This window comes from Chelonoidis abingdonii, chromosome 3 (assembly GCF_003597395.2).
Source record: "Chelonoidis abingdonii isolate Lonesome George chromosome 3, CheloAbing_2.0, whole genome shotgun sequence".
Taxonomy (NCBI): Eukaryota; Metazoa; Chordata; order Testudines; family Testudinidae; genus Chelonoidis; species Chelonoidis abingdonii.
The window spans coordinates 135,750,199-135,774,686 of NC_133771.1; the positions used below are offsets into that span (position 1 = coordinate 135,750,199).

The following is a 24,488-nucleotide window of genomic DNA, read 5'->3' on the forward strand; positions in this document are numbered from 1 at the left end:
ATCACACACCTCTGACTGCCTCAGCTGCCTTCTGTCCACTAATCCATCATCTCCAGGACTTACAAACATTTGTAACATTCCAAAATGCTAGGCAGCTTCCAAAAGCTTTTTTCTTTATAGGTCAGCCTACCAAAGAAATATTTTCCCCCTTCTCTTTCAAATATGGTATTCCTATATGCCAAAGATTACTTCCAATGAGGATTGGGATGGGCAATCCAGTCCCAGTAACATTTTCTGTGCATAAAAATATCACAATTTGATTGTATGTTGTCATCAGATACTGTAAAGCTAGAAATAGGAGCTTCACGTTATTGAGGGGGGAGATTCTCACCTCCCCAGTGGAAACCAGCATTTGTTTCTAGACTTGGGAGATTGTGAGACACCTACAATTTTAAGTAGTTATGTACAGAAAAGCAATTTTAGGTCATTTTTAGACATTTGTATGATCTCCTGAGGTACGTGCAATTGGACAGGAAGGATATGGACAATATTCCCAGTACAAACTTTTTAAACTCTCTAAAATGTAGTTTTTCAGCTCTTCCTCCTGTTAAAAATCTCTCTTCTCACACACCCCTCTGCTCCCAGAGAAAGCCTTATTATCTTTTACAAAATTAGAAGTGATCATTTGGGGACTTAAAACTTTTATTTCATTAGCACCTTCCATGCTCTGAAGCCTATTTTGTACATTTGGCAATAAAAATCTCTAGTGATTTGTGGGACATTACCCATCTTCATCTGCTCAGGGAGGATAGGTCCATCAATGGCTGGTAGCCAAGATGTTCAGAGATGCAACAAAATATTCTGGCTGTCCTTAGCCTCTGTTTGCTAAGAGTGGATGACAGGAGATGGATCACTCAATGATTGTTCTGTTCATTCCCACTGCAGCACCTGGCATTGGCCACTGTTGGAAGACAGGATACTGGGCTAGATGGACCTTTGGTCTGATACAGTATGGCTGTTCTTATGTTATCTTTGGATAATACAAATTAGTTTGGGAGTTAAAGACATTTGTATCCTTCTGGTTCTGCAGGGGAAATGAAATAACCATGAGCTGAAGAAGCTGGTCATAAAACTCCTGAGTGCAAAAACCACAAGCGAAGAGGAAGCTCAAACCGTCTCTGTTTTGATTGATGATAATTTCCTTGTGGAAGCTGCTAATTTTCTAAAACTCCCTTTCAGCCAAAGCCAAGGAGTTGTTTTTCAGTTCCCATTCTGCTTCTGGGTTTTGTCAGGGATACTTCCTGTTTGGCCAACAGCAACTCAAGTGTAAACAAAATTGCATCAATTAACCTTATCCTCCCAGCCCTCCATCCCCCAAACAACAAGCAATTAGAGTGACTTGTAAGGGTTTTCACAGCCTTTCAGTCCATGAGGCACCTGGGTAGCCAAAGTGGGAGGGGGAAAATCAGCTGTGTGGAAAGGCAGACCAGAAAAGACATTGCTTATACACTTGCACTGTCTTTACAGTTCAAGCTGGTATTGGTTTCTTAAAATCCTTTTGAAGAACAAAGATAAGAACATGTTTTAAAAAGATTTTCCCTTCCAACACTTTCCCCATTCATCCATTACAACTAAAGGGCGTAAGGATATCTGTTTGAATGAGGAGGTCCTACCTGTGCACCCTTGCGATTTGGTTGCATAACTGTGACATCACAGGCCAGATCCTTTCCAACCCAAATGCAGTTTTGGATAGTGCTCCAGGTAAACAGTAATTTGATTTACCACACACAGTTATATTATATATATAGACACATCCTTTCCCATTGCTCAAATCTGGGCTATATTTAAGTACTAGAGCTTGGTGAATAATGGATTTTTTTGGTTCATTAACTAAAAAAGGATGACTTAAAAAAACAAAATGCTTCAGTTATGATAAAACACTTCATTGTGACCCAAATACTTTCATTTCAGTGTTCAGGCATTTTGAAAAAAGCAAAGGAAAGGAGGATTAGATTAACAAAATTGCTGGAGAAGGTGGTGATGGTGCCTCCCTTAAAAGCACTTTCTCTCTGGCCCAATGACTATCCCTTGTCATTCAGAGACAATTCAGACAGGGAAAGAGTGAGAATGACTCTGGAGCCTGGACATTAGAGCACTCTCCCACAATGTGGGAGACCCAATTTCAAATTCTTTGTCTCTCACATCTCAGGTGAATGCCCTAACCACTGAGTTAAAGCTTATAAGGAATAAACCACCACCTCTTGTCATTTTCTGAATCTAGTGCCTTTCCTTTGTCAAAATGCCTGAAATTTAAAATAGAATTTTTGGTCAGAACCAAAAAAAGTTGAATTTTGACATTACCAAAACATTTTGATTTTTCCAGTTTGGTTGAAACAATTCTGTGAATTTGACACAAATTTGCAAATAGTTTTGGTTAGCCTAAATGTGCTTTCTTGGCAAGTAAGCTATTTGTCTGAAAAATGTCGCCCATCTCTATTAAGTACCTATTATTTCTTAAGCATCTTGGCATCAGCCCAAAACTGAAAATTGCAGAGCAGTGTGCAAATTACAGTCTTTCATTAACTTGACCCTGAAAACTACTGTGAAATTGATATGCAGTTATGTCATAAACCCAACCCATATAGTGGAATCAGTAGATCTTCCTATTCCCTGGTGTGATATTAATATTGGAGCAGGACTGTAATCAAGACAGGGTATTTCATTATCAATCTTTTGTTTCCTCAGATGTGCCATTATTAATTTTCCACAGCAGCATAAAGTTCAGATCCCAACAGAAAGGGGAAGCAGATTTACAAAGAAAAATCCCTGCTAAAACTATTCAGAGAGAAACAAGACCAGTAATTTTATATCACCAAATCAGCCAATTCATTAGTGCTGCACAAAAAGTAGAATCAATCTGTACTTCCAAGGAGAGAGTTATTTTATCTAATGTGAAACACTGCCTAAGCGATTGGGTCAGAAGATTCCAGATGTGAAGACCGTATCTCTGGGCTCTCTAAATCAGTGGTTTTCAAGTTTAGGTCAGGACCCAGTACTGGGTAGCGGAATAAAAGGCACTGGGTGGCCTTGCTCAGCACCCAAGGACTCTGGCGGCCAGACAGTAAACACTAGTAGTCCTTACCTGTTCTGACACTGCGCTGCGCCTCAGAAATGGCCAGTAGCAGGTCCAGCTCATAGGCAGGGAGGCCCACAGGGCTCCATGCACTGCCCCCGCCCCAAGCATTGGCTCTGCACTCCCACTGACCGGTTCCTGGCCAACGGGAGCTGGGGGGACGGGGAGGTAGTGCCTGCGGGCGAGAGCCACTCTGAGCCACTTGCATGCCTCCGCTTAGGTGTCAGACCTGCTAGCTGCTTCTGGGGCGCAGAGTGGTCCACAGTGCCAGGACAGGCAGGAAGCCTGCCTCTGCACCCTGGCTGTGCTGCTGACCAGGAGCCGCCGGAAGTAAGCCTGTAGCACAATCCTCTGCCCCAGCCCTGAGTCCCTCCAAACCTGAAGACCCCTCCTGCACCCCAGAGCCCTGACCTCCTACCACATCCCAACCCCCACCCCAGCCCAGAGCCCCCTCCCACACCCCAAACCCCTCATCCCCAGCTCCGTTAGGTCACGGGCATCAACAATTTTCTTCAACTGGGTCACCAGAAAAAAAGTTTGAAAACCACTGCTCTAGATGACTTGTGTTAAATAAGATTTGCTTGGACACCAGAATTCCTACAGTACAAAACACAACATTTTATTCTGTTTGCATTTAACATCTTATAAATCCTATAAATTACTGATGCTTCATCAACTTGGGAGAACTCAGAGGGATGCCTAGAATAAGGGTTTGTCTATGCTAGGGACTGGCAACCTTTGGCATGTGACCTGCCAGGGTTAAGCACCCTGGCGGGCCAGGTTGGTTTGTTTACCTGCCGCATCCGTAGGTTCGGCCAATCGCGGCTCTCACTGGCCGCAGTTCGCCGCTCCAGGCCAATGGGGGCGGTGGGAAGCAGTGGTCAAGCATATCCCTCAGCCTGCGCCATTTCCTGCAGCCCCCATTGGCCTGGAGCAGCGAACAGCAGCCAATGGGAGCCACGATCAACCGAACTTGTGGATGCAACAGGTAAACATGGCGGGCCGCAGGTTGCTGATCCCTGTTCTATGCTATGGATACTCAGGGCCGGCGCTAGGATTTCTGACGCCCTAGGCGCCGGGACATTTCGCCGCCCCCCGCGTGGGTCTCGTGGCTCTGGCGGAGCTGCCGCAGGCATGCCTGCGGCAGGCCCACCGGAGCCGCGGCTCCCTGACCCCGGGGGGGGGGCGCCCTGGGCGCCGGACCGCCCGGCGGCTCCCTGCCCCGGAGCCCGGCGCCCCGGGCTGCCGGGACCGCCGCGGCGGCTCCTGACCCGGGGACGCCCTGGGTGCGGGCCACTGCGGCGCTTCCTGATCCGGGGGCGCCCGGGCTGCCGGTGCTGCGCGTGAACTCCCAGGGGCGCCCTAAGCAGCCGGGCTGCAGGCAGCTGCTGCCGCCGGCAGCTCAGACTACGCAGCGGCCGCTGCAACCATTTAAAAAATTTGGGGGGGGGGGCGCCGCTTTTTGGCGCCCCCAAATCTTGGCACCCTAGGCAATCGCCTAGTTCACCTAAATGGTTGCACCGGCCCTGTGGATACTACAGTGGTTCAGCTACGGTGCTGTTGCAACATAATATTGACTCTTCTTACAGAGACAGAAGGGTTTTTTTTCATCCACCTCCCCAAGTAGTGGTAGCATTCTTCCCTCAATGCAATAGCATCTACACAGGGTTAGGCTGGCATAGCTACAGTGCTCAATTTCACATCCTTAGTGACATATCTATGTTGATCTAAATTAAGTGTAGACCAGGCCTTCCACTGCATCTCTGGTTCTTTAGGGAAACAGCACATCAATGAAAATTTCGTATAACATGTACTTATACAGTGCCTTGATGCATAGGTCTTAAAGCTCTTTACAAACATTGATAAAAATCACTTTCCTCATTCTACAGAAGGAAAACTGAGAAAAAAAGTTAGTGATTCAAGTTCACACAGTGAATTAATAGCAGAGATGGGATTTCTTAACTGCTGAATCATGTCGTCTCCCCAAAAGGGTGTTTTGGGGGGTTTTTTTGGTTGTTTTTTTTTTTTAAGTTACAGTATAAGGAAGGAAAACTTCATATAACAAACACACACAGAGAGAGGAGTGGGTATTTTTGACAGGCCAGATTCTAATAGGTACTACTTATTGGAAATATCAGAATCTGAGCCTATGTGATTATTAACATGACACCACAAAATTGTTTAGTATTGAACCAGGAACCTCAAACCAAAATGCAACACAAATATACAAAAAGATCACACAGTTGGTGGATTCTGAGTGTCCAAAGGGAAAAAATGAACAATTTAATTTTCTTCATCTTTTAAATACAGACTAAATACTGAAGATAAACCCTTTATTTCCCACAAGATCATTTAAGAAGATATACACAAAGTTGATGGCAAATTTCCGTTATTAAAACATTTTCCATTTCTTCCCTTTCCCCATTTGGCTCAGAATTCTTCTGGCTGATTCTAGGTAATTCCTCACCTCTTTATTAAAACGTTTCACCACTGTCATCTTAGTCTTCCAATTTTTATTTTTGCCCTAATTTGAGCATCTGAGTTATCACTAGAGCTAAAAGGTAATCTCCTTTTAATTAAAAAAATTATTCATAAGATTTTCACGTCAGATCATATTGTACATATTTTTAGTAAAAGGCCCTGCAAGTTTAATGAAGTTACTGCCACCTGCTGGCTAACTGGAAAAAATACAAAAATCCACAGTTCCACGATTTAGCCAATAACTTGCAAATAGTTACCTTGCAAACACAGTACCACTCCCACCGGGGAAGGTGTAAGGATGTTGCTTGCGGAATACATGACCCACTCTGCTGCATGGGATAATTTCAAGGCTCCCTCCACACTGCCACACTCTGAATGAAATCTCTGCAATTAGGAATGCATAATAAGTATCCACATAAACCTAAAGTAATTTGTAAATTCTGAACCTTAATACATTTTTCTACTATATGCACTATGTCACATACGATTAAAGGAAAATATTTAGCTTGCAGAGAACATGAAAAAACTAACAAACTGGGCTCTGTGTCGGACCGTCTCACTTCAGTGTTCTCTAAACTCTGGAGAAGCAGCTATGGATTTATATCCCTTTATAAATAATGGCAGGCAAAGTTCCATTGGTGAGTTTTACTAGGGAGTTTACACAGCTTTCGGCCCAGAGATTAAAATCTATAGTGGACTGATGCAAAACCAAACAACTAAATTCAAGTGAGAGCTATGTAGAGTTGCACTCATAGATAAAAGTTTGAAGCTAGTTTACATAGTTTCAGCAGGAGGCTGGGTGAAGGGTAAGCACACAACATATGTCAATATTAGAATTCATAAGGGGTTTAGGAGGATTTATTCTGAATGTCAGATCATGGAATCAGAACTGGTATTGGCACAAAAAAGCTAGCTTTTTAAAAAAAGGACTGAAATAATGACAAATTCAAAGATAGCGTTTGTATTCAATATTGAAGTTGATTTTATTTTTACAAAAAATTTTAAAATATCTTTCACAAATGACCTTTTATTTTATACATCACTGTTTGCTGTGTTTCAATTAACCAACCCCCACCCCCGCCCCAATCAACTACCCCCATTACATATCGCAGGCATCAGGATATATTTTTTATTTGAATATGGTCCCAACTATTTACCTCTGAATTGATGCACATCTGTGATTTCATCAAAAAGGCACAGTCAGTAACTGGTGTTCAAGATGTGTTGCTCATGTCTATTCCACAATAGGTGTGTGTGCTTGCCACATGCACTGGTGTTGGAAGTTTTTCTCCTAGCAGTACTCGTAGGGGAGTGCCCCTAGCAACCCCTGGAGTGGCATCTCCATGGAGTAGTATAAGAGACACTGCGCGCTCCCCCTACCCTCAGTTCCTCCTTGCCAGTCAACTCTGATAGATGGGAAGTGGGGCGGGATGTGGAATAGACATGAGCAACATCTCGAAGAACACCAGTTACGGAAAAGGTGACTGTCTTTTCTTCGAGTGATTGCTCACGTGTATTCCATAATAGGTGATTCCAAGCTATACCTTCTGGAGGTGGGGAGGCGTTCAAATTCTCCGGCCGGAGCACAGCCCTGGCAAATCCGGTGTCCTCCCTGGTTTGGGAGATGATTGCATACCACGTGGCAGCCCTACACATGTCCTGGATGGGGATATGGGCCCAAAAGGCAGCTGACAAGGCCTGTGCCCTAGTTGAGTGTCCCCTCACAGTTGATGGTGGGGGGATTCCCACCAGGCCATAACTGGTACGGATGAACGGTGTGATCCAATTGGAGAACTGCTACCTGGAGACCGGATGACCCTTCATGCGTTCAGTTGAGGCAATGAACGGCTGCGAGAACTTTCTGAATGGTTTTATCCACTGCAAGTAGAAACCCAGAGCCCAATGCACATCCAGTGTTTGAAGGCGGTGCTCCTCACTGGACGCACGGGGCTTGGGGCAGAGGACTAGCAGAAAAATGTCCTGACCCATGTGGTAGACAGAGACCACCTTTGGGAGGAACGAAGGATGTGGGCAGACCTGGACATTATCTTCATGGAATACCCTGTACGGGGGCTCGGAGGTCAGGGTCCTGAGTTCCGAGACCTGCCTAGCCGACATGATTGCCACCAGAAAGTCTACCTTCCACAAGAGGTGTGACCAGGAGCACGTAGCTAGCAGTTCAAACAGGGGTTCCATGAGGCAGGCCAGCACCAGGTTCACGTCCCAATGTAGGACTGGGGCCTGATGTACGGGAAGAGACGATTTAATCCCTTAAGGAATCGGCCAGTCATAGCATGGGAGAATACCGTGTGGCCCTGCACCAGCAGGTGAAAGGCCGATATGGCCACCAAGTGCACCTTGAAGGATGAGAGAGCCAAGCCCTGAGCTCTAAGGTGAAGGAGGTAGTCCAGAATGAGCTGGATTGGGGCAGCCACAGGGGAAACGCCCGGCTCATCCACCCATCAGGTGAACTGAGACCACTTTACCAAGTAGGCTCAGCGTGCGGAGGGTTGCCTGCTTTCCAAGAGGATGCGCTGGACCCCTTCTGAGCACGTCCTCTCCTCCCAGCCTAACTATTGAGCATCCAAGCCGTGAGGTGGAGTGCCTCTAGCTTGCGGTGTAGGAGGCAGCCCTGGTCCTGGGAGAGCTGGCCCGGGCTGGACGGCAACTGCCACGGCGGGGTGACCACCAGGCCTGTGAGGGTCCTGTACCAATGCTGCTTGGGCCATGCGTGGCAATCTGTAGGACTCAGGCCCTGTCTGTCTTTATCTCTTCCAGGACCTCAACTAACAGTCGGAACGGGTGAAAAGGCATAGAGAAACCAGCTCAACCAGGACAGAAGGAAAGCATCGGAGATAGTGCCAAGTCCCAATACCCCCCAGAGCAGAACCAGGAACAGTGATGGTTCTGCGGGGTCGCAAACAGAGTTGCCCACTCTTGGAAAAGTCTGTACACTAACTCTGAGTGAAGGGACCACTCATGCTGAGAGAAGTAGTCCCTGCTCAAGCGATCCGCCTGCAAGTTCCAGGCGCTTGGTAGGTTGTAGGCCTGGTCACACATATTGTGGGCTATACAGAAGTCCCACAGCCTGAGGGCTTCCTGGCAGAGGATCGGGCCCCGCCTTGCCTGCTGAAGTAAACCATAGAGGCCATGTTGTCTGTGAGATCCCTGACCAACTGGCCCTCCAGGTGCAAGTGGAAGGCCATGCACCCCAGCTGCACTGCCCTGAGCTCCTTCATGTTTATGAGGAGGGCCAGGTCCTGCGCAGACCACAGACCTTGGGTCTGAATATTCCCACATGGGCTCCCTACATGCATTGGATACCAATTTCATCAATGGAGGCCTGCCTCTGAACAGGACCCCAAGGAACATGTTCCATGGGGAGGACCACCATCATAGGGAGGTGATCACTGGTTTGGGCACAGTGAGGGCTTTGTCCATCCTGTGTCTGGTCTGGGAGAACGCCGAGGCCAACCAAAGCTGGAGGGGCCTCATCCTGAGTCTGGTGTGGCGGACCACATATGGGCACGCCCACATATGACCCAAGAGCTGGAGCCATGCTCTGGCTGCTGTCACTGGAAACCTTGTGATTATGTTGATAAGCCCTTTCAGGGTCCTGAACCTGCCCTATGAGAGGGAGGCTCTGGCCAATGTGGCGTCCAGGACTGCCCCAATAAACTTTATGTGTTGTACTGGGACTAACGTGGACTCGGTGAATTTACCAACAGACCAAAGTGGCGCACGTGGACAGAAGGAGTGCCATGTGATCCCGCACCTATGACCGGGAGCTGCCCTTGACCAGCCAGTCGTCCAGACAGGGGAAGATCTGCACCCCATGGCTCTTGAGATAGGCCATTACCACCGACATACACTTTGTAAATACCCTCAGGGCAGTGAACGGGCCAAATGGGAGGACCGTAACTTGGTAGTGTTCCTGCCCAACCGTGAAACGGAAGAAGTGTCTGTGCCCCTCAAATACATGGATGTGGAAGTGCGCGCCCTGCAGATCGAGGGCAGTGTACCCATCCCCGGGATCCAGGGAGGGAATGATGGAGGCCAGGGAGACCATGCGGAACTTGAGCTTCACCATACTGGTTCAGGCCTCGCAGATCCAGGTGGGGCCTGAGCCCCCCTTTGGCCTTCAGGATAAGGAAATAGTGGGAGTAGTACTCCTTGCGTTTGTACTCCAGTGGCACCACTTCCACTGCTCCTAGGCCAGTGAGCCACCCCACCTCCTGCTCGAACAGCATCTCGTGAGAGGGGTCCCCCAGGAGGGACAGGGGCAGAGGTGTGACCAGGAGCACATGGTCACATAGAGTGGAAGTAAACTGGAGGGTGTAACCCAGGAGATGGTGTTGAGGACCCACTGGTCTGAGGTCAGCCGCGACCACTCTGGGAAGAAAGCACATACCCGGTTGGAGAAGGGAAGCTTTATTGTGGGTGGATCACTGATGAGAACTGGCAGGGCTCCCCTGAGTGTCCCATCAAAACCGCTGTTTCCCTGCTTGTTTGCCCTTGGAGGACCCAGGCTGGAGGGCAGGCCGAGATTGCCTCTGTAGGAATTTCTTATAGTCCCGTGACTCTTTAGAAGCAGGCTTGTAATTAGAGTGGGCGGCCTGGGTGAGAGCCTGCTGAGGCTTAAATTTAGGCTTAGCCAGAGCTGGAACATAGAGGCCCAAAGTCTGCAGCACTGTGCAGGAGTCTTTCAGGCCATGCAGTTTTATATCCATTTGTTCTGCAAATGGAGCTTTGCCATCAATCGGGAGGACCTGCAAGGAATTCTGAGCCTCACTGGACAGCCCAGAGAGCAGGAGCCATGACACCCTTCTCATGGACACTGCGGAGGCCATGGACTGTGCAGCCATGTCCGCTGCATCCATGTTCGCCACATCCAATGCTGCCTGCAGGGTTGCCCTGGCAGCTGCTGTACCCTCCTTCACCGGTGCTTTTAACTCCTTCTTGTCACGCTCCTGGAGGGAGTCCTCGAACTTGGGAAAAGAGCCCCACAGGTCAAACTCATACTCGCCCAGGAGAGCCTGATGGTTCACCACCTGCAACTGGAAGCTCAAAGACAAAAATTTTTCTTCCAAATGAGTCTAGCCTCCTTGAATCTTTATTTTTTGGAGTAGGAGCTGGTTGGTCCTGCCACCCCCTGTGGTTGACCAACTCAACCACCAGGGAGTTACGGGCAGGGTGGGTGTATAGGTATTCATGCCCCTTGGCAGGCATAAAATACTTGCGTTCTCTCAGAGATGGTGGCCAATGAGGCAGGGTTTGCCACAGGGCATTTGAAATTTTCGCCTCCTTTTCATGGAAAGGCAAGGCCACCCTGCCCAGTACCAAAGCGGACAGTACATTAAATAGGGAGTCTGAAGGCTCCTTCACTTCCTCTGCCTGGAGGTTGAGGCTTGATGCCACCCTTTTTAGTAGTTCTTGGTGGGCCTTAGAATCCTCCTGCAGGACGGAGGGAGGAGGGTCTGGTCTGTATCCATGCACAGTGCCGAGGATGTATGTCCCATTGACTCCTTCCTCAGGGACTGGGAGAGGGAGGTCAACAGTCCTTCTGATGCTCCGGCCACCGAGTGAACCCCCACCGGGGGCTGCATTGGGGGCCAGAGTGCCCCCGGTACCACTGCGCCAGCCATGGTGCCCAGTGCCACTGCACTGTTCGGCCTGGCTAGTCTAACCCATCGATGGACGGCTACAAAGGGAGGCCAGGCTGATGTATGACCTCCAACAGTCCCCAGATTGAGAGGAGCGGTGGCGCTGGGAGCGGTGCCGACCCCAAGACCACGACCTCGATGTGGAGGACCGATACCATCGGTAACAGCAGCTCGGCGATTGGCTCCGATGGGCAGATCCGTGACGGTGACTCGTCGGTGATCGACGCCCAGGGCTGGAGCGGGACAACCGTGTCACAACCAGCTACGATAGCCCCTCTGAGACCACGACCTTCGGCGTTGTCTGCCTCGGTCCCGTCAGTGTTTGCTCCTCGAGGCGGAGCGGTGCCTGAAGTCTCAGTCAGGCAGAATGCAGCCAGACGACCTGGTGGGAGTTGACGGCGACCCATATGAACTATGCACGAACGGCTGCTGAGCGGTGAACAGCGTTGGGAACGTTCCCTCAACCAAGACCGGTACCGAGCCGGAGTTGACTGGAGATCCAGTGGCTGCTTGCCTCTGGAGTGTGGGGCTAACATTGGCGGTGTTCCTGGTACTGGAAAGGACATAGTGTCCTAGGTTGCCTGCAGGGCCTCTGGTATGGAGGGCATCTGGACATCCAGGGAAGCCTACTCCGACTGGGCTGGACTACTCTGCTTGACTTGAGTCGAAGGCCTACAGGCTGATGGGGATCGAGGACTGCCCAGCACCAGGTCTAGTCTCTGCCCCAGATTTACTCCAGTGCAGTGATGGAGAAGGCCTCCTCTTAGCCTTCTTGGCATGCACTGTGGATGGGAAGCAGTGCCAACTAGTACATGCTACCGGGGGGTCGCCGCACCCCGACACTGCGGTGCCCGATGCCAACTTGGAGCGGCGCCCAGGAGTCGGGGTCAACACTGACTCCATGAGGATAGCCCAGAGCCTAATGTCTCTCTCTCAGTCGACGGCTTAAAAGACTTCCGAATCTTACAGCGATCGCTGAGATGAGTTTCACCCAAACAGTGTAGACAGTCCAAGTGCGGATCACTCACTGGCATCAGGCGCCTACAAGTGTTGCATGACTTAAAACCTGGGGCACAGGGCATGACCCTGCCCAGGTGCACTAGCTAAACTAAAACTAATCGAGTACTAAATACAGGTCACTTATACTGAACAAACAAGAGTTCTGGGGACAAGCTACAGCAAAGCTGGAACAGAGCAAAGCTGGAGCAGAGCAGCTCCGAAGCACCTTCACTGGCAGCAAGAAGGAACTGAGGGTGGGGGGAGCGGGGCAGTGCCCCTTATACTGTGCTATGGAGGCGCCACTCCAGGGGTCACCAGGGGCATTCTCCTACGGGTACTGCTAGGGGAAAAACTTTCAACACCGGTGCACGTGGCAAGCACATACACCTATTGTGGAATACATACGAGCAATCACTTGAAGAACTACATATTCCCCAATAGTGTAATGATATTTGTATAGATTCGTTCAACAATGGACTAATTCTTGTTGCTGTAGCATTACACAAATATAAAAACTATGAAGGAAGTCTTGCTTGCTTACGAACTGGTTTTAACAAAATCAAACCACTACAAAGAAGAATGTCTAAACCCAAGTTTAGATCCAAATGTGTTAGAAGTATATCTTATTCCCCACCATATTCAAATTCTTCTCTGTTTCTCTGCCATGCTCTTTTGTTATTCTGAGGAATAGAGTTCCCAAAGTTAACATCATTGATTTATAGCCAGTTTCCGTATGTCACACAACAAAAATACTGTATTTAACAATGACAATAAAATACATCCCCTCTTAATTGTTTAAAATAATGGTTGAACAGACATCAAAACACTACAATGCCATTTTAAATTTGATAGAGTCAAGTGTACGCCTGTAAATAAAACCTCATTTAGTTCACTCAACTGCATATCCAGGAGAAATATTTCAATAGAAATAATGCTAAGTTTTAAACAGTAAGTTTCAGCAGAATATTTAGAACTAATGTTTTAAATATCCAGTAAGTGGTTTTACTTACCTGCAGCACTGCCCAATCAATCTAGACATATTGTTACTGCAGCAAGTTAGATGATTGGACATTTAGATGTCCACTGCTGTACAATGTAGATATCAAGTATCTGGTGTGCATATTGTACATTTTAAACAGAAAAATGAAGGATATTCAATTTTTCCTGCCAATTGATTATTTTTGACTAAATCATGTGACACCTGCAGAAAGTTCACTACTTGCTACTCTTACTTCATTTGTGCAGTAGTTGACACCCATAATAGGAAGAGAAGTCCCTGCCCAGGCAGTCTTCAGAACTGCCTCTAGCTTCCCTCATATCCTTCCACATGGGGAGAAGGGAACAGAGGAAGCACCATAAAGCAGGTCTTTGTCTGTTACTCTTCACCTTGAGAGAATTACAGCTTCCAGCCTGCCCTTCCTACCCCCCGCCCCCCGCAAAGCCCTGATCCTGCAAAGCATTTGAGCACCTGCTTAATTTTAAGCATATGAAGTCAATAGGACTACTCATGCTTAAAGTTAAACAGGTACTTAAGTGCTCTGTTGGATTAGGGCCCAAAGAGTATTCTGGGAGGTGAAGTGAAAGGGAACAGTATGGAAAATGTGTGGGACAGCAGGAGAGAGAGTGCTTGGACGGGGATCTCAGGGCTGTGTTCCCACTGAACGAAAAAAGGACCGAGTGAGCTGTTGGAACCTTCCCTCAACAGATAAGAAAGAAAGGCATTAAAATATACTGATTGGCTCAAGAGTAATACTGTATGCACTGGTTTAAAAATGCTTTCAGTTAAAATAAAGTCAACTGCAACATGCAGTATTAGTTTTACAATGAATTTCCTGGTAATTTTTTTAAAGAAAGTGACCATAACTGCAACATTCAAATAAGCATGATTTAGTAATGAACAAATCAACATGAGAGCCAAACTTGATTCACGTGTTTGAATACTCATGTGTATTCTAGTTCAGCCAGGAGTTATTTTAGTGAAATTCTATGCCCTGCATTATACAGGAGGTCACATCAGACAATCCTTCCAACTCTTGAATGTATGAATTATTTGTATTATTGTAGTGTACTTCTGGCAACAGATTGAGATAAATGCACTTCAAGGCTTTAAATAAGTAAGTATGTATGTAAAAACCCTGAATTGATGGATGGATGGATATATGACACAACATACTAAAAGTTTGAAAGTTGTGTACTTTGCATGTGCAGTGCACAAATTTGAACTGTAACGGGTTTCTAAATGAAACTACTTCAGAAATGTCTGATACTTAATATAGTCCTTCAGTAAAGACAACAGCAAATTGGAAGTTCTAAGAAGCTATCACAGTGAAAAATATTTTTGTATACGCCACTCTTAGCAGAAGCAAAAAACTTCACGCTACTGTAATCCAAACAAGCAAAACATAATTATTCAGCTCAAATATCACCCTTAGCCCAAGAACAAGAATTAGAACATGGCCAGTTTTCCCCAAAAATAATAGAACTATCTTAAACTTAGGGCCAAGTGGTCTACTAGGACAGATGATAAAAAATTATGTTAGATCAGCCTTCAGCCAGCTACATTTTAATTGATTTCTTAAAGTAAACTTAAGAGGATTAAACTCATGAACTTTTGTGTTCTGCTTTACATGATTAAATTTCACCAACATCTTAAGAAGCCCCTTAAACTGGTGACACTTAGACACTGTGGCATTTTAATCAATTTAGCTAGAAGAGCTAGAAAAAATTATTTTTCAAAAATGCAATCTGTATTCCTGTAATTTCTTACTTCCATTTTATTGGCCTGCCTTTTCACAAAAATAATTGAACTGTATAGTTAACAAATGCTTCCCTCTCAGTCATTCATATTCAACATGCTAGTCCTACCCTATTCTAATTCTTTATTTTAAACTGCAGCTTGGTTGTCTCCGAATTTTTGCTAATAATCCACTTAGTCTTAACTGTCATTTAAATCTTCTCTGTAGAAACAGAAGAAAGGCATGTACATACCTAAGTTTTCTCCACCCCACACATCCATCATCATATCGTACTTTCCTAACTCTTCGAAATAGAATTTGTCCATCACAAACAACCCGCCAGCTATCATTGGTGTTCTAAAGAGAGAGAAGGGAGAAAAAAGTCAGAAGTTAAATATTTAATCATCTGCCAGTTTGTCATTCTCTACCATTTGAACCTTCAAGATTAATGCTTACTTGAAGTAGCCTTGCAATATTTTGATCTTGAAAACATTTAGTTACTATTCCTTGTACAGCACTACATGCACTAGCATTTCTATGGAATATACTACTTCATGGCTTATATAGATAAAATTTGTTTCTATTTCCAGGTCCTTAGCCGAGTCTCATATTTCTTTTATATAGGACATGTATTCTCAGAGTCAAACTGAATTTTAAAACCCTTACCTTAGTTTTAGCACAATAAAGATTAATTTCAATTCAAGAAAGAAAGGGTCATCTTATAAGTGCAGACAGTACACTAAGATCCTTTGAAATAAAAGTTACTTTGCACTTATAACAGTTTCTATCCGAGGGTCTCAAGAGTGCTATACAAGCAAAGTAAGAATTAAGCCTCATCATCCCAATGAGGTAGGGTCAGTGGTCCCCTTTCTGCAGCTGGGGAAAATGAAGTAGTCCATTTGGACATGCTAGGCCTTGGTCCATTTACATTTTTCAATGTATGTCAAGCCAAGTGGTGTACACAGAGTATACATTATAATGTGTTCATGTCATATACATCTGACAGTTAAACATCATAGGTCAACTATCAACAGTTAACAAGCCAACAAACTGGTTAAAAATAGTTCTACACATTCTAGAAAAAGGAATAAATAAAAGAAGCTCTTGATTTTAACTATTAAATGCTATCAGACTTTTGCTGATTATGTATATCAATAATGGAAGCTGAACAATGAATAATAGTGATTATTTCCATTCAAATCCACAGACTTGTACTACATGGAACAGAAGCAAGAAACTGATAGTACAACGCCAGCTTGCACAATACTAAAAACCATAAGGTAGAAGAATGGGGAAGGAGAAAAGTAATGGAAGACTCAGCTTCAGGCGATGTTCTGGAACAACATTACAGAACTGCAAGTTTTTGTCTTGCATTTAAACTTTAATAAAAAAAACTCCCTAGCACTTGTCAGTTTGCATAGGGATCATTTGTGGAAGACAACATTTGGGAGATAATAGCTCAGGAAGCTGCACTATTTAAAATATCTACATTGTTTTGTGAAGGGAAATGTTGACAGGAACATACTTTATGGGAGCAACTGGGTTTCCTTGTCTTGCTCTTCTTTGCTCTGGTGTCATGTAATCCCATTTGAACACCAAGTTCCAATCAAAGCCTACAAGGGGGGGAATAAAATCAGAAAGGAAAAAAATTGGAAGTTAATTGAAGTTTTTATTCATTGTTCAGCCTTTACAGATGAATTTCTGACTAGAATTATTGGGAACTGACATTCAGATTAGATGGTTAGCGCAAAATGAAGAGTTTAATATAAGGATTCAAATGAAAATCTGACCTCAAGTAAACATCTGAGGAGAGAACAGAAATGAAAAGGATGGAACAAATAAGATTCCAGATGAAAGAGAAGAAGCTAGATATGACACAGAAATAGGCTCAAATGTAAACTAAATTATCTTGAAATACTTCTATATTGTATTTTTAAATCCACAGTCAGCAACACTAAATGAGAAACAAAAAGCCTTGGCATGGATCTAGTCTCATAGACCTCTGGTTAAGTAGAGCATCCAACAAAGAACTTTCAGTTATCATGGACACATGAGAAGTCATTACCACACAGTTATAATCTGATTTGTCAGAATCTGATTTGTCAGATTGTATATACCACTCCCACAGCAGCAAACGTTTATTTGTTCATCTCTGTTTATTACGTGAAGCACTCTCCTGGATATTACAAAAGGTTATTTGCAATTTTTTTCACCTACCTAGCTTGGAAACCTACTTATGCCACTTTCTTTAACTGCATGCTTAGAAAATATGGCATGTTAAAACCTTCAGATGCAGTGCTTTATGTTTAGCTAAAATTGTTTTATATAAGGGTGGAAAACCTCTCTTTGGACAGCTTCCTTTGTGAATTAAGATTAGAAAAACAAGCACAGAAACTGCCAAAGCTAGATCAGACCAGTCATGTATCCAGTCCAGCATTCTGTCTGCAACTGTGGCTCGAACCAGATGCTTCAGAAGATGCAAGAAACCCAGCAGCTATGCGATAACTGGCCAATAGTGAAAATTTCTTCCTACCCCCCTTCTCTGAGGAAGCCTTATGCCCTGAAGCATGGAGGTTTATAAAAGGTACTTGAGACAGCTACAGTGCTCACTGTGTAATGCCTAACATGCCAGCTATTCATACTACACCTGCTACCAAAAGCATTTAGAACAGATGAGGTCATCTAATGGAGGATTTCCAAATTTGTCAGAGAGATCAGAGGTTTTCCTTTCCTGAATGGAGGTATAGCAGTTTGCCTTTGGAGAAATGGGACAGATAGGAAAAGGACAAAACTGGATCAGGAAACATTTGCCCCACCAACTCTTTTGCACTAAGAATCCTTAACACATACCAGTAGATTTCTGCCTGGTAGGACTGATGTAGACAGCAAAATGAAAACAGCTGACTCCATCTTCTACCTCACAAGATATTTATATTAATTTTATATTCACAGAAAGCGAGTAGCAGTTATGAAGTCTTTCATCAGACAAATGTGCCAACGGGGCAAACCTCTTTAAAAGTTTGGAAGTTCCTACAAAATGTTATTAAAAAACTAAAAAGCATTTCCATATTATATTTAGAGCTTTCATCTCTTAAAAAGCACTTTTAGATATAAAAGTAGTATTACATTAGATAAAGTCTCCATCACAACAAGAAAAATGTACCCTGATACTTGGTATCCTATTATGTCAAATTTATTTTTTACCCCATAAAATGATTTGAATTACAGTGGCTTGTACTGTAGCTGCTGTTCCAGTGCACAAGCACTATTGAGACAAGAGTTACATACCCTATACCGAACACAAGGGGTCTCTTCTTGAACGCAGGAGAGTGTTACAAAACAACACACAGAATAAGCGTAGAAAGCATTTCTAATGATAGTATTGTTTTTGCTTCACCATCTTCAGTGACTGGGGAAAGCCTGAGCTCAATGAGGTGAGATCACCGATTCAATAACAGGAGTTCTTTTAAACAGCACGTTTATATGTACTGTATCACTCAAGTGCAGGCCTCATGTGAAAAAGGTATTTCTTCTTCCTTCATATGCAAGACAATTTATGGACATTCCTATCACTAAGTGTTTAGATCTAATTTAATAACATTCTATTACATTAACTGAAAAGATTTTTTTCAATGGGTAATAACACTTACAACACTATCAGTATGAAAAGGCTGAAAATTGTCTTGGACCAAAAAGATGAAAAGTACATGGATTTGAAAACTGTGGTCAGATTTAGAAGTGGATGTAAGGAATTTTTTTCCCTTTTTCCCACTCATTAAAAAAAGAAAAAGAAAAAAAAAAAAAGATGATGATGATGAATTTAGTGCTTGGAAAAGACGTCAGACTGCTAGCCCTGGGTAATTAAGTTCTCTCCCCACAGTGTATAAAAGCAGTATAAGTAAGATTTCCAATGCCTCAGCCATGACATGGAGAGACTACATCTTGGGACAAAAGCATAGTTCAGTTTCCATGCTTAGTCTTCGGCCTTTGCTGAGATCGCCAAAGATGCCACGTGTCACAGTGATTGTGATTGGTGTTTGTCCTCAAGGAACAGGGGGACGCCACAAATTCATGTAACACAGACTTCTAAACTATTTTTAAAAGTTTGAACATGCAACATTTCTATTGCCACAATTCAAAAGTAGGCAAATCCCACCTTTTGAGTCCATGAGGGTAGAGGGTCCCACATGCTTAAACTGATGGGGGACAAGTGGGCAGGACTGGGGAACCACAGCTCCATAGGAGTAACATGAGGAGTAGCGGTAGGCTATTAGATACATTCACCATGCACTATTACCCTCTCTTCCCCTCTCCACCCACTCCCATGGAGCAAGGGTTTAAGCAGCATAACCACTATGGCAGCTACTCTAAAGCTGGAAGGAGGGGATACTACCTCAGTTGGCAGAGAATTCCAGTGCACAAAAATCTAGGATTTAAAAGCATGGCAAAAAAAAAAAAAACAAAAAAAAACAAACACTAGACTTGCATGTTTTAGAAAGCTGGCACATGTTTACACACTACCACCAGAATGCTTAGAAAGTGTTAATTTTGTATACATTTAGAATTCAGTTATTTACCTTCTTTATGATAACAAGTATAATAATTGTGGGGAAACTGCATGCCTCCAGGTATTAATAAAGGGATAAGGAGCCTCTGATCACCAGGTCACAGGTTGGAACTTGACACACAGGCGTAGTGTCTGAAGTGACGACTGACCATATTCAGTCTAGCTTTGTCAGTAGGGATCATTCCTAAGACAGCCAATGTAACTAGCAAATGCAGTGGCAGTCTCAGTAAACACTAAAGACTAAATGGGCATGGAAACTGAACTGCCCTCCCTGAACGGAGCCCCTCTAAGCCATGGTTAAAACACCTCAGAGATCAGCATGAAGGAGTTTCCACTGACACTGCTTACACAGTACCTGTCATGTGAACAGAGTTCAGTTTCTAGGGTTACTGCTCATCCACTTTGCTTTGTCTTGTATTTTAATGGCAGCACCAAAGAACTCAGCCCTGGTTTGAAGTTTTACAGGTGTTGTATAAAAGCATTTATTGTCAGTCAACTATTCATACAATAGGTTCAGGGAGTGCTTTTAATTTATTATTTTGAAAGAAAGGTTCTATTATTTCTAACAGAGTTCTCCTTTATAAAATTAAGGAATAGTAGAATCTTTCCAACCAGTATACATTATTTGAAGGTAGCCACTGAACCCTACCAATGACAATACAATCATGAGTTGTGTGCAAACAGTTAAGTCCAAATGTTTGAGATGAGAGTTTAGTTTTAATTTTTAAATAAACTCTGCATGCATGCATCGGGGGCAGGGTGTGAGGAAAAAAATCAATAAGCACAACACTACTGATGACTTGCCACGCTATACAGTGATAAATGCCTTGGCATCTAAGAGTAGAAACAAATACTGTGGCCATATGCTTCTCATAAACATCGGTGAGAGTTTTGTATGAGAACAGGGTAGCATAAACCTTAAGAGTTTGTTTATGGCTCAAAAGAAACAGTTTTCAAATAATGGAATCAGAATCCAATTTGAGTCCAGTCTAAGCCCAGGAAGACTGTGTGAAAACATCAACCATATGTCTGAAAAGAAACTTGGGTGCATTAATGCTGTCAGTTCTGGGAATGCAGCAATTATGTTTTGCGCTTTGATGCATTAATTTTTTGTTGACTCGTATTCCAGTACAGGTACATACCGCCTTTTAAATCAGCTGACGCCCCCACGTACTGGAAGTTGTCCATATTAATTACATCAATTATAGGAGACACAACTCTGGTCTTGTCCTAAAATAAATATTAAAAAGTAATATTGAAATAATGAAAATCAATAGAAAAAGATTCAAGCAGAATGAGATGTTGAACCATTTAGTGGGAGACCATTAACACCCCTTTTCCTGTTTTTGACTCACTCTGAACAGTCAGAAAGAATTTCTCATATCGGCTCTCTCAGCAAGAGAGTTCTCTCTATCACCTTCAAAAGCAGCTGCCTCGTCTTATGGTTTTCACCTCTCTCTACATTCTAGGCTACTTTTATATAATTTAATCCTCTCCTTTCGACTTGATCCTCAAGCAGACATTACTGCACATCAAACCTCTGAAGGCAGTCAGAAGCATTTGCACCATTCTTAACTTAAAACTATCCCAAAGAACAGGAGTGTCAAAGCTGCTCCGGAATTCAGATCTCAAGTCTCCTGCAATCCAGTATACTACAGTACTCACTAGGTCTTTGCTAGTCTACCACCTTAACCCAATAAAATAAATAAATAAATAAATAAATAAATAAAATGTTTTGACCCTGCTACATCAGGAGATCCTTTCACTAGCACTGATAATGTTACATGACAGTGTAGAATGTAAGAAACCTGGATTCTTAAGGAGGACAACAGACTCCACATTCAAATACAGTACTCAATTAGGTAGGAAAAAGAATGTCAAAATATTAAATCTATGAAAAGTCACTAATTGCTACCAACAAAGCCTTTGCACCCATCAGCAGTGAAATTGCTTTGAATGCTACTCCAAACAATATGTTCTTCAAATGCAAAGTGTTTTATCAAATTCACAAAAAACTTGCTTTCCCACTACCCCTGAATGTAATCATTAGGATCTTGGTACGGTCTTAGTACTTAAAACTACTGATTTTGTGATATTCCAAATGTGATAGCATGGCATGTTCCATTTCTTTCCATTAAGTGAACATAAACACATTCAAACAGAACCTCTGATAGGTCATAATTTGTTTGAACAATCGTGAAAAATATTTGCTTGCATGCAAAGTAATAGTAAAAGGATTCTGGGCTCAGACATAAGATTCAGATTGCATCACTCTGATGACATGCATAGATAACATTTCTGAACAGAATGCCATCAATTAGGGGCAGGACGAAAACATGTAACTCAAGAAATCCCTGTAGATTAAATAGTATGGAAAATGTAAACAGGTCTCCAATAAAGGAAAGGAGATCTATTTTGATTAATCTATAATAAAGTAAGCAGTCATGTTAAATGAGGCACAAAGCTAAATCTCTTAATCATGCTTTTAACTGTATTTATGTGGTTAGTTTTCATTTAATGTAATAGGGTATATAACTTCTAATTATGCATTCAGCACGCCACACTTTGCACCTCTAATTGGTTATTAATCATTGTGTCCCTTGTACTACTGAACTTTTGCAAGATTATTATAATTGCATATTGAAAGTGACTGCTGTAAAGTATTCACTCCTCTGGCTAATCAATTTAAATATACCAAGTCATGAAAGATATCACCTTGTTTTATCTTCATTTAAGATTAATTGCTAACTCCCTAATGATCTCAGTGTAGCCACTGCAAGTACCTATAATCTTGTGAAATACGGAGTATTTTACAGGAGTCGGACGGGTCATCTTACCTTCAGTGAGTAGGCTGTCTGAAATCTACAGCCTTCTAAATTCATCAAAGGAGAATCTAATTGGGTCTGTAATTAAAATTCAAGCTAAGGGTCCTAACCAATATCATTTCAGTTGTGGCACATAGGCCAAGTATGACCCTTCATTGAAGACTTTAAACCTTGAACACTGTGTTGCATTCATAGTAGAGGGACAAATAGTGCAATAATTAGTTTAGTCTAAGTTAGAAAAACCCAGAGACACAAATCAAGCTTGAGACACAGGACAGGAAAGGCAAAAAATTAGCTTTTTTGCTCCCCGACCCTTTATATATCCATTTGCGCCAAGCTAATCCTAGATATAAACTGCACAGACAAAAGACTTAACACTAAATGAACCCCTTTGTGCTCTCAAATGAGCAGTCAATTTTCCAGCCAGCTCAAGTATGCTGGATCTTAGCTATTCCATTAATTTATAGGAATGAGTAACATAGAAAACCAAAATGAACTCCCCCAGAAAGTAAGATGTTTGAACCAAAAAAAATAAAAATAAAAATAAAAATGTGTGTGTGTGTGTGTGTTTTACTTTGGTAAAAATATTTCCAAATACTGAGTTGCTGCTAGGGGAAACTTCCTTGTTTAAAAGTAAGTGGCAGGTGGGAAGCCTCACAGTGGGCACCCAGAAGCACTGCAGCCTATCTGGTTGTTTTTACAGTACATCCAGCACTGGATGTCCATGTGTAGCAACCAATTCCACACTAAATGCTGCTCATTCCTCAGTTGAAAGTGAGGTATCTAAGCCCATCTGTGAGAGAACCAGCTTGGCACAGCTGAGTGGCAGTAAAATGCTCAAACCACCTTTGCAGCTCTCCAATATGGGGCTGTCACACCAGAAGGGGGTTGCCAGAACACAGCAGAGCTCCAGCCATGCCCTCTATGTCAGGGGTGGGCATAATGGGGTAGGTGGTAGCTTGCTGACTATATATCCATCTGTGATTCCCACATGCCAGGAATTCTAGTCCACTCCATTTCACTTTGATACCCATACACTAGTATCACAATTTTTAAACAAAAACTTTAAAAAAAATTATAAAAAGCTTCATAAAGTATCCCACAAACTAATTTGTAGGTTTAAACTACCAGACTGTAGCTGTCTAATACTGCATTACTCTCCAGTTTTTTTTAAATGATTATATCTGTGGTTTTCCTCATGTAAAGCAATAGATTTTTTTTTTTGTTAGCAGAAAATGGCACAGCATTTATGCATTCTTAATATTAATCCTTGCACCGTGCTACTAAAACTGTTCATGCATGTAAAGTGTTAACTGATATTCAGGCTTCAGTATATAGGGGGTACAGAACCCTCCACTGAAAAGATTAAATTCAATGGCCCCCCTGAAACAGCCATTAGTTAAACTGCATTTGCTATGTGAAAAGAGACTTAATTTCCATTGCTGAAATCCTATACACAGTCTGATGTGCATTTTGAATACCAGAACAAAGGCTAAGTGAAAACCTTGTTATATTTTTTAGTCTGCTGCTTCTGTTCTGTTGGTTTTCCACTATACTTTGCAATGGCATAAAGAACAGAAAAGGTGTGTGTGTTTTGTGGTGATGTTGAAGGGAAATAAAGCGTGAACACAGTACGAGTCTCTAGATCCTGGAAATTCAAAGTAATATAGTATTTCATTTTAATATTTGGTAGAGAAGTAATGCAGGCTTTACAAATTTGGTGCCTCATATACTGTACTTAAACCATCAGGATGTATCCTCAGGATTCTAAATATTTTGCTTTTAAAAAGTTCTAGAGGATTTCAAATGGTTTCACAAAGATTAAGCTTCACAATACTACGAGGATCTACTGATATTCTCATTTTACTGTTGTGCAAACAGAGTTTAAGAGACTCACTGAAAGTCACAGGAGAAATCTGAGAGCCACGGAAATAAAACCAGTCTCACTCAGTCACAATACCATCCTTTCTTCATAGACTCAGACTCGTAGGTCAGAAGGGACCAATATGATCATCTAGTCTGACCTCCTGCACAAAGCAGGCCACAGAACCCTACCCATCCACTTTTATAACAACCCCTAACACATGACTGAGTTATTGAAGTCCTCAAAATTGTGGTTTGAAGACCTCAAGCTGCAGAGAATCC

The 24,488-nt window shown here is 43.3% G+C and overlaps 1 protein-coding gene and 1 long non-coding RNA gene across 3 annotated transcripts in view; one reads left to right on the forward strand and one right to left on the reverse strand.

Moving 5' to 3' along the window:
* Nucleotides 1–24,488, forward strand: part of LOC142046593 (uncharacterized) — a 782,351-nt gene that overhangs the window by 369,016 nt on the left and 388,847 nt on the right. The gene's annotated exons all lie outside the window — the stretch shown is intronic.
* GALNT2 (polypeptide N-acetylgalactosaminyltransferase 2) overlaps nt 1–24,488 on the reverse strand; it is a 166,117-nt gene that overhangs the window by 21,436 nt on the left and 120,193 nt on the right. For both annotated transcript variants that reach the window (XM_075064141.1, XM_032806386.2), the window contains exons 8-11: nt 20,661–20,748; nt 16,477–16,564; nt 15,205–15,308; nt 5,812–5,938 (exon numbers count right to left, since the gene is read on the reverse strand). In XM_075064141.1, the coding sequence (XP_074920242.1) occupies nt 5,812–5,938; nt 15,205–15,308; nt 16,477–16,564; nt 20,661–20,748 (407 nt within the window). The remainder of the gene's footprint in view (nt 1–5,811; nt 5,939–15,204; nt 15,309–16,476; nt 16,565–20,660; nt 20,749–24,488) is intronic.